At 37.8% G+C, this 9,893-nt stretch overlaps 1 protein-coding gene across 1 annotated transcript; it reads left to right on the plus strand.

Annotated features, from left to right (window-relative positions):
- The first annotated feature begins 883 nt into the window (after positions 1 to 883).
- cbln4 (cerebellin 4 precursor) lies at positions 884 to 7,610 on the plus strand. The gene is made up of 3 exons (XM_042408191.1): positions 884 to 2,467; positions 3,903 to 4,019; positions 4,985 to 7,610. The coding sequence occupies exons 1-3, from the start codon at positions 2,201 to 2,203 to the stop codon at positions 5,180 to 5,182; spliced, it is 582 nt and encodes a 193-aa protein (XP_042264125.1). The 5' UTR covers positions 884 to 2,200; the 3' UTR covers positions 5,183 to 7,610.
- Positions 7,611 to 9,893: the final 2,283 nt, after the last annotated feature.

The following is a 9,893-nucleotide window of genomic DNA, read 5'->3' on the forward strand; positions in this document are numbered from 1 at the left end:
TTCTTGGCACGTAACGAGCCATCTCAGCTCTGAAAATTCTATCGCCATGGAAACATATTGACATGCACGACATTAGGCACCGAACCATTTGTCAGAGCTGCTTGATGACACAAATCTCACAAAATGGCAGCTATTCAGGTTGGGATGGTGATATCCTCAGATTGTCTTTCATTTACAGATGGATTGATGCCCAGAACAACAGTGTTTGACAACTGAAGTCTGATTTGTGCAGCTGCATATATATAGATAGATAGATAGATAGATGGATAGATGGATAGTAGGACAGCTTTCCTTTGTGTTTTCAAATCCTGAGCTGAATTTAATCAATGTTTGTTTCCATTTACTTTCTGAATAGCGGACTATTTCTGAATACGTGAAAATAGTACTGATTTTTTACTGATATCCAGTTTTTCATGCACAGAACATCACCTCAAATCTGTGTCAAACTCTTCTTTCAATATATTCTGATTTTTATACAGAAAATTCAAAATCTACAATACTTTCCATCACGTTGTGTACGTTGTATATCGACACATCCCGATTAGTGTCAGAGTTCAGCTCCATTTGGTCGTCGGTGAGCTCAAATTCCACCACTTTATCACTTTTAACAATGTGACCTAATGATTTGTTGATGTTCAGCTACAAAGATCAAAAAGCTGCATTCATAAGCATGTTTTTAATGAATCCTGACAAAATGTGCTTTTCAGGATGCAGGCTTATTTTACTTTCATGGCACAAAGTGCAAGACACTTTACAAATCCAATTACTTGAAAAGAGGTTTCTATCTATCTATCTATCAATCTATCTATCTATCTATCTATCTATCTATCTATCTATCTATCTATCTATCTATCTGGGGGTTTTTTTAGCTGCAGTGGGCTACTTTTGGTTAAAAACTGAGGGATGGAGTCAGAGTCAGCGAGCACTTTGTAAGTCAGGGGAAGGACGTTAAAATTGATCTGCTGTTTTATGGGGAGCTTGAAGTGACACAAGGACAGAGGTGATATGTTCACATCTCTAATCTCTTGTCAATATTCTCACAGGACATTTTGGGTGACTTGTTGATTTAATGCAGTGTAATAAGACAGACAAGTGCTTTTCACAGCCGTTGCAGCTGAGCAATAAACAACATCCCATTATCGATAATTGCATGTTGGAAAATTGCTACATTAGACGTTTATTTATTTTTTTGCCAGAGCATCTGAGAAATTATGGATAAGATTAATATAGAGTGGGACAAGGCTTAGGGACTTGAGGTTTTGCTGACAGGTAGAGTGAAGACAAACACTGAATTCGAGGATGATGTCATCAAGGCAACCATATAAAGGTCCCATCACTGACTTCTGCAGACCAGGAAGTCGAACCTTTGCTTTATCGACGAGATTTTATGATGTTTCACTGCATTAGAATGAAACAAGAGTGGACAGTGAAAATACTAGAAAAAAGTAAAACTCCAGGGCAGATTTAGTTCTGTACTTCTAGATTAGAAAGGCAATCAAAACTGGAAAATAACAACAATGTGTTTGAGGGTAATTATTTCATGGATTTGTTCCTGCATCTCAGAAAAGGACAGTAGCCTCATATCCAGTGTATCTTGTCAGTAATAAAATTAACACACAATTAATGAGTGTATATTTTAGTTGGGAGCTGTTCCGTAGAGAATTAGAAGGATGTAAGCGTTTGATAAATTACGCAGGGACGGTTAATTATAACTTAAACCACATGTGCGTGCGTAAAGTGGATAGCTGGGCGCGCACACACGCAGCACACCACTGCGGGGAACAGCTGGTGTCAGACGCGTTGTTCGGAGTGGCAGTGAGGGCTATGGACGGTTTTTCGACTGATTCGCCTCTCAGACTGGAACAATCGTCTCTAAAACATCCCACATGGTCTACTTTTGTCTCATCCACGAGCTTTAAATAAAGTCTACCTGAAAATGAGACGCAGAGACATCATCGGGTGATCTCTGTGTCGTTTGCAAAAGAAGGTTTAGACTTGATAAGGATTCTTTTTTTTATTTTTTATTTTGTTGATGTCTCACTCGGATATGGCACATCTCTGGATACATTAAGAGAATTTCACAGCGTCAGACGCGTCTGCGGCGGGGGAGACCAGTGGAGGGACTCGGAAACTTGTGTGGTGCAGGAGACGGTCTCTCTCTTTTCGTATCGGCGCAGCCACAGCTGTCAGAGAGAGAGCCATGGTGAACCCCTTCATACTGATGCTCAGCTGGACTGTGATCGCTGAGGTTGTGAGAGCTCAGAATGACACGGAGCCTATCGTCCTGGAGGGCAAATGCCTCGTGGTCTGCGACTCAAACCCGACCACGGACTGGAAGGCTTCGTCCTCTCCGCTCGGCATCTCAGTGCGCGCCGCCAACTCCAAGGTGGCTTTCTCTGCAGTCCGGAGCAACAACCATGAGCCGTCGGAGATGAGCAACAAAACAAGAATAATCTACTTCGATCAGGTTAAGATAATTTTATTGAACAATACTGTGTATCAGCTAAAATGCCAAAAAAAAGTGGTTAAATGTGCCTTTAATAGCACTTTTCAGTTCATGTTTGCGTCCTTTCTGTCCAAACCTGACTCTTAGTCTTTTCTTGTCTATTTAGTTTGTTTTTTCTTTGTAATAAACGTTCATCCTTCAGACTTGTGACGCAGAACATTAGTCATTTTCAGTTATGAGTTGAGTTTGAGGCTGGTTGCAGTTGGCATGTGGATACTGTACAAGTGCACACATCACACGCAAGCAGGTTTGAAAGTGACTGGATTATGGTTGAGGGCGGGCATCCTGCAGAGCCTGCACACGCACTCCTCAGTTTGCCTCAAGCTACCCCGACACGCACGCACGCACGCGCGCCTGCGCCCGCGCCCGTACACGCGCACGCACACACCCTCACCTACATAAACCACCCAAACAATTCAAGCAAACAGCACAACAAGAATCTGATTAGTCATACAGTTGTGGGCAGTGTAAGGTGTTTGCAACAATATCACTCAGCTGATCCTCTGCCCTCTCATTTTAATTACATAACATGATCTTTTGCTGCCACAACACACTGAAAGTGATCTGATTGGTGTGGATCAGGTGCACGCTGTTGCTATGAAAGCAACATTTGTCAAAAAAAGGTCCTGACTGAGCCTGCAGTGGTGTCATGTCTTTAACAGGTGAGGTTCAAGTGAGACTCAGCAGGTACTGAGGAGAGCTTCTGCTGCCTCCATCAGTCATGTGATGTATATATTCTACAGGCTACTGTATGTCCTGCAGTGTGCTTAAAACCCTTTAGTGACACTCATGAGGTGCAGTAAGTGCTTGGCTGTAAATGCTTACTGACATATTCAGGGTGGGTAATTTTTATAGCAAGCAAAAGTAACAAGATTTATTTATTTATCAAGTGTATAATATTCATTAGGTCGTTCTGCATGTGTCACTTACAGTATAAAGTGTAAAGAAAGCTTTTGATCCTTTTTAAGCACTATCTTGTCAGTGCTCAGTGGGGGGAAAAAAAGATCCATTTTTGTTGCCCCAAATTGGAATTTGTGTGTGAAATCTACAGATGGCTGAGATTCATCTTTCTCGTCTCATTTTCATGATCAAGCATCATTTTGGTTTCTTGAGGAAAACTGTGGGAAAGTTAAATGCCAGGTTTAGGTCCATAGAGGAGAAAGGTTGAATTAAATGTTTTCTGAAGTGTGTCGCAGTCAGTTTGTGTCTGAACAGGGGGGGTTGGGGGGGGGGGCCTGGCAGCCACAACAGTGAATCCTGTGTGCATGGCTAATTTCTTATTTACATATTTAAATCTAAAGCCCCATTGAAATTAGGATCTTTGTTGAGTTGCTGGCTATATAAACACCTTCGTCACAATGTGCTTTCTTTCTTTCTTTCCTTCTCTCTCTCATAGGTTCTTGTGAATATAGGAAACTACTTCACATTTGAATCAGTATTTTTGTCCCCAAGAAAAGGAATCTACAGTTTTAACTTCCATGTCATTAAAGTGTACCAGAGCCAAACCATACAGGTATAACTTTTGTTTATTTCACAGAACTGTGTAATAGATTCAGTTTTAAAGCCGTTTCTAGTATTAGATTGGGACAAAATGTCTTCCTTAGGGACTGTAGGAAAGTAATTGGTATTGGGAGGAAGGTCTGAGGATAGAGGGTGTTGTATATTGTACAGATTGTAAAGCTCCTTCAGACAAATTTGTGGTTTGTAATATTGGGATATATAAAGAAAATTTAACTTGACTGCCCCCCCTACCAATATCTCAAAATAACACTTGGTACAACTCACCATTAATGACTTTAAGATGGTATACCCTAACCATAATTTAAACATTTAACTTTAATATGATAATTGATTATCATTATTAAATCAAATTAAACAATTAAAGTTAACTCCAAGTTTTATTTTTACAGCTCAAAATATGTTTAATGTGTTTTATTAGTTTGTTTTACTGTTTTTTATCTTATATTATTGTATTTAAGTAAGGTAAGGTAAAGTATTTAAGGTATTTTATACTATTTTAATTTAAATTTGGTGGGATTGTAATCAATTATAATGCTGAGTTAACTTTGTTTTTCCCATGTAAAACACTTTGTAACACTGTTTTGGAAGGAGCTATATCAATGAAGTGTAATATTATTATTCTAAAATATAAATCAGAGGTGATAAAAGCATTAGAAGATCATCCACTGGGCTCCCAAAAAAGTGGGACAACCCTCCCTGCCCGATTATTCGCTTACAGTCCCTAAATATGAACTTATTGGCTTATTGATTGACTGCTTTTCCTCTAGTTCCTCTGAGCATAAATGCTAAAGTTTAAGCAGTAAACCAACCTCAGAGTCTTTTCTTTTTATCTGATATACAGTAAACTCATCAGTAGTTGAAATCTTCTTAACTGACGCTGGCGGTCAAGTTCAAATATTGTGAATAAGAAGTTTTTCTTTTACCGTCACTAATTGTTATTTCTGTTGGATTGCCCAGGTGAACTTGATGTTGAATGGGAAACCAGTCATCTCAGCCTTTGCGGGTGATAAAGATGTTACTCGTGAGGCGGCCACCAATGGAGTTCTGCTCTATCTAGAAAAAGAGGACAAAGTCTACCTAAAGCTGGAGAAGGGAAACCTAGTTGGTGGATGGCAATACTCAACGTTTTCTGGCTTTCTTGTGTTCCCTCTGTAAAAAAATAAAAAAAGAAAAAGAAAAAAGAAAAGAAAAAAGAAAAAAGAAAAGAAGATTGTAAGCTTACTGACTTCTTCATAATGTGTTGTCACTGTATAATCAAAACATTGCTGCTGCTTCAGTTGGATCTTGCCAAATGGTTGAGAAATGATAGATGGAAATAGATCAACAACTGAGAGAGGAAATAAGACTTTGGAAATCATTCACATTCTCTGGAAGTGCCGAGTCCCCGTCCCCCCTTACCCCCCCTCCGTCCAGATAAAAAGGACTTGAAATATTCCCTATCGCTACTGTATGTTCCTGTCACTCAAGCAGCCTCAGAGAGGAACAACGAAACATCCCAGAAGTACTTCTCAAACTCTGACTTGTCGGAACATGCTTAGCATACTGATTTTTTTTTTTTTTTTTTTCATGACAACTGTTGCATTTTAGTACATCTGCCTTTTGGATGTAATCTATATATGCTTGTGTTACTTGTGGGACATCTCATTACCAAAGTATTCACATTGCTAAGTATATTGGGGGGGGTTGGGGGGTGTTTTCTCTGTCTGGACCAAGAGTTCATCAAACAAGAGTGATAATTGTGGTCGAGGTCACTGCGAACCAAGAGTTTATGCAAGTTAGTGGATGGAACGACGTCATTTAAATCTGATGAAAAGAGGAATTAATGCATATTGTTTCAATTGCAAAGCTTGTTTTGTGATGAGGTGAAATCAGATTTAATTATTTTTCTGATCATTTAAGCTCACCGCTGATACTGCTATTTTGTTTTTGATGAATTACCTGCAACCCTGTCTCCTAGAAATTGTGTTTATGTACTATTAATTTGTTTTGCCAAACATATTTTGAGGGAATTTAATTCTTTCCTGAATTATGTTCAGTGACAAAGTTTTATTTATATATGAGGGAAGTGCTTTTTGTACCGGACCATGACACCGGTTGTATCCTAAACCTTGCACGTGGTTAGGTTTAGGCAACAAAAGCACTTTGGTTAAAAGTGGCTACAATCAATATTTAACCACTGATCACATGACTACATGTATCTGAAAGGTGTTGCTTGTAGTGACAGACTGACTCTGGAGTTCCCCTCAGCTCATAGTTTTATAATCTCTCATTTCATTGTTTTGGTTTTTTGGGATGCAACTTTACTGTTTTGGTTCTCGCTGCTCTAATCAGAGGAGTTTTCAGACACAGCAGGCAGTTGTTTTCAGCAAAAAAAGCTCTAAAAACCTACTGTACACTACCTGCTCACCACCAAACAGCGGAAAGACAAAGTTAGTGATTACAGGAGACAAAAACAGAGGTAAAAGAGTGGCAGGTTGTGAGAAACACAAATCCAAATGAATGCTAATGTTGCTATGTGCCTGCTGAGTTTGCAAGTTTGCAAAATCAACCCATAAGCTGATAATATGTCAGTGTTGTGTTACAGTTTGTTTCTGATGCCTGCAATTAGGTTTAAAGACAGGAAAAGATTCTGGTTTCGGTTTAACATCAATAATAACGTTTTTTAGTACTTAAGCAAGACAATTATCATTCCTTAAACTTAACCAAGTGCTCTGAGTGCCTAAACATAACCACAAAAAAATGCTTTTAGTTGCTACGAGTGGACATCGTATTGCAAGAGTTTATATTGTGGGGAAAAACAGATACATTACATTGTCAGTGGACGTTTTGTGAATCTGCTCAGTATGAACCTTTTGCAACTTGGCAGATATGTTCATTTAAAACATTTTCTCATTATGCTGACAAAAAAAAAAATTGGGTAGAAGTAGATTTCTCCCAAAACATTTTATCTGTTGAAAATGAGTAGTTTATAAATGTATCTTCTACCTGCATATTTATAACAGACTCATGGTTTATGGACCTTAATAAAGTTTAATGGGCATCTGAGAACCTTAATTGGTTAACATGCTGATAATGAACAGATTCCTGTCACAGTCGGCGAGCATAAAAGGCTTCCACTGGGCAGCCTGGGATAACTGATGAATTAATAAACTCCTTAATTGTTGCTCTTGAGCTCAATGTGCTCATACAGTGTGTGATGGCTCTCCCCTTGATGTCTACAGCAGAGTTACTGTTGGACTTATTGCAGTGTGTGTGTGCTGCTGGTGCAGTGTGCAGCTGCTTTGTTAAAAATCAACCTGGAACCTCGCTGAAGCTTTTCAGGAGACAGTTTATTTGAATTATTATTTCACCCTGAGATAGTAATCTGCACCTCTGTCCGCTTGAGCGTCTGAAGTGTTTGGCTTGTTCACGTTCACTGATCAAATTTATGTTGCTACGTGTTGTTTGCTGACATATTTTTTTCAGTCAGTGACTGATAAGTTGAGCCGCATCGTTGTCATTTTTTTTTGCAACCGGGAAAAGGTTGCGGGGAAGTGATTCTTCTGTTTTCTGGTGTGAATAAAGAGGTAAAAGGTGGGAATGAGAGCGTGTACATATTCTTGTGTGCAGCTTAACAAACCTCCTGAGATTTTACAGCTTCAGTTATGTCACACTTCATACTAACAGTAACACTTCAAACCAACAGTTTCCAACAGTTGCCCAAGGACATAGAAAGTAGAATATTTACCCTCCTGATATTAATATTGCACACATGTTCACTGACAGAGCTCTATTTAAATTAAGACAATGAAATGAGACCTGCTATTTGTTATTACACTGTGTATTTTGCTAAAATCAATCTATATTTTGTGCGTGAACGTTACCTTATTACCTTTGTATTGACTCTTCGGTCGACTGGTTCTGGTCTCTTATTGATTGTGGAAGCTGGATTGTGCCAGTGGAATAATTATAGTTTCAGTAGTTAATTGTATTACTTAATTTTGTATTTAAAATATGCAAATATAGATCTATGGTTTAAAAAAGTTTTAAAGGCATCATTAAATGCTCCAAGTAATTAATGTATTGCAGAATTCTGGGATTTTTATTGGCCAGTCATCATGAAAAACTGGGCAAGAAAAGCCAATTTATCAGTTGGCCAATCAGAGCTCCTGTTGGGAAAGAAAACAGGAAGGCGCGTTAGTAAATAAAACAACTTAAATTTCACTTTAAAGAACATTTTGTAACTCAATTATAAGATGCATGAATGTACTCATCTTTAAAGACTAATCATTAATGCCATTAATGATAATAATAGTTATTCAATTGTATAATTGAGTTGCCAATTTGATCAATTATTTCATAAATTGTTATTTGAATGTATACATTTATGAAGTTATTATAATAACAAATACAAAAATATCCTTTCTAGCACACTCCAGCCTCCACAGATGCCAGGATGTGATAAACAAGATATTCACACAACTTTTTATGGAAAAAAAAACTTTCTACAGTATCTGCAGTGTGTTGTATGTGCAGGATATACATAATTTATTTACTGTAGTGCACAACAGATGGGGATACTGCATTTTGAATAAATGTCAGTGATTGTTGAACTCATATCTCACAGCAGATAAGAATAGGGCAGTAGCTATGTCTCCCATCCAAATGTAGACCAAATTTTAACCAAATTTCCAGAAAATTGGCAAAAGGAAATTAGAATGAATGCATCCAACTGCTGCTGTTTTGCCAGTATTTTTTTTTTTTTTTTTTTTGCTTTGACAAAATATCCGCAATGAAAAGAGTTTATTTTCCAGTCGGGCTTTGCAGAAGAAGAGGGCACAACAGGATGACATAATTCAAAGAGTGCCAGTCGCAACTCAAACGGTGAAAACCAATTTAAAAACATGATGGAAGTATTTCATTTATGTTATTCCTATGAATGAATTTGAGCTCCACAGAGATCTGATGTTTCCATCTGCTGCTATTTTTCGTCCCTACAGCGGAGCAGAAGCTTCAGTGGACGATGAAGTCATAAGCTTCATGCACATCAGGATTTATCTGTTAAGTCTGTTTCCATTGCACTTAGTCACATTTTTTATGTTTATAGATGCACCGATTTTTCCATCTCGACAAACTTTCATGCAATATTTCCAATCTTTTTTTTTTTTTAATGTGCAAATTCAAAATGCGAATTAAAAAAAAACAGGTGGATGGAAACACACCTACAGCGGTGTTTTTGAAAGACGCTCCAGAAGTATTAAGAACAACATTCAATTCACAAAAAAAGTCTTGAAACGAGCTGGTTTGCATTTGCATGTATTTTGCATCAGTCAGTCTTTCAAACACTGTAACACCATGAAATTTCTCGTCTCATTATACACTGAAAAATGTGTAGGAAAGGATTTTTTTCTTTTTCTTTGATTTCTGTCTCCTTTTAAATAAACTAGGGCTCTTGGAAATTTCCTAAATAATCAAAATTTAATTACTTTAACTAGTCAAACTCACCACCTTGGAAACTTACACAATGTACGTAAAGTACATCAGAAATATCTGATTTCATCATAGTACAAAAGGCCTTAAATATGAGCCTACAGTTGTTTATGGGTTTATTTTCCCTAATTGTCTCATCATTTTGGGAGAATAGTTTCATGTTCTTCAAATACACAGAATGTTATAAATATAAAGTGAACGTTAAATGTTTACAGTTGGATGTTGTGATTCCCAAATGATGTGAATGTTGAAAGTACGATGAGAAGGATGTCGTTTTTCATAGAAGCTCCGTCAAAGCACATTTTGGGCATTGATGACACACACACAAAAAAAAATCTCAAACCCATTTCAAAGTCAAAGGAAGTTCTGAGCAAACAGCCCGAACTGATGATTTACA

This window comes from Thunnus maccoyii, chromosome 4 (assembly GCF_910596095.1).
Source record: "Thunnus maccoyii chromosome 4, fThuMac1.1, whole genome shotgun sequence".
Taxonomy (NCBI): domain Eukaryota; kingdom Metazoa; phylum Chordata; class Actinopteri; order Scombriformes; family Scombridae; genus Thunnus; species Thunnus maccoyii.

What these genes read in the sequence shown, in the direction of transcription:
- cbln4 (XM_042408191.1), top strand. Translation starts at nt 2,201, where the DNA reads ATGGTGAACCCCTTCATACTGATGCTCAGCTGGACTGTGATCGCTGAG. An exon ending in GAATAATCTACTTCGATCAG is followed by an intron (nt 2,468 to 3,902) that starts GTTAAGATAATT and finishes TCTCTCTCATAG; the next exon opens with GTTCTTGTGAATATAGGAAA. An exon ending in ACCAGAGCCAAACCATACAG is followed by an intron (nt 4,020 to 4,984) that starts GTATAACTTTTG and finishes TGGATTGCCCAG; the next exon opens with GTGAACTTGATGTTGAATGG.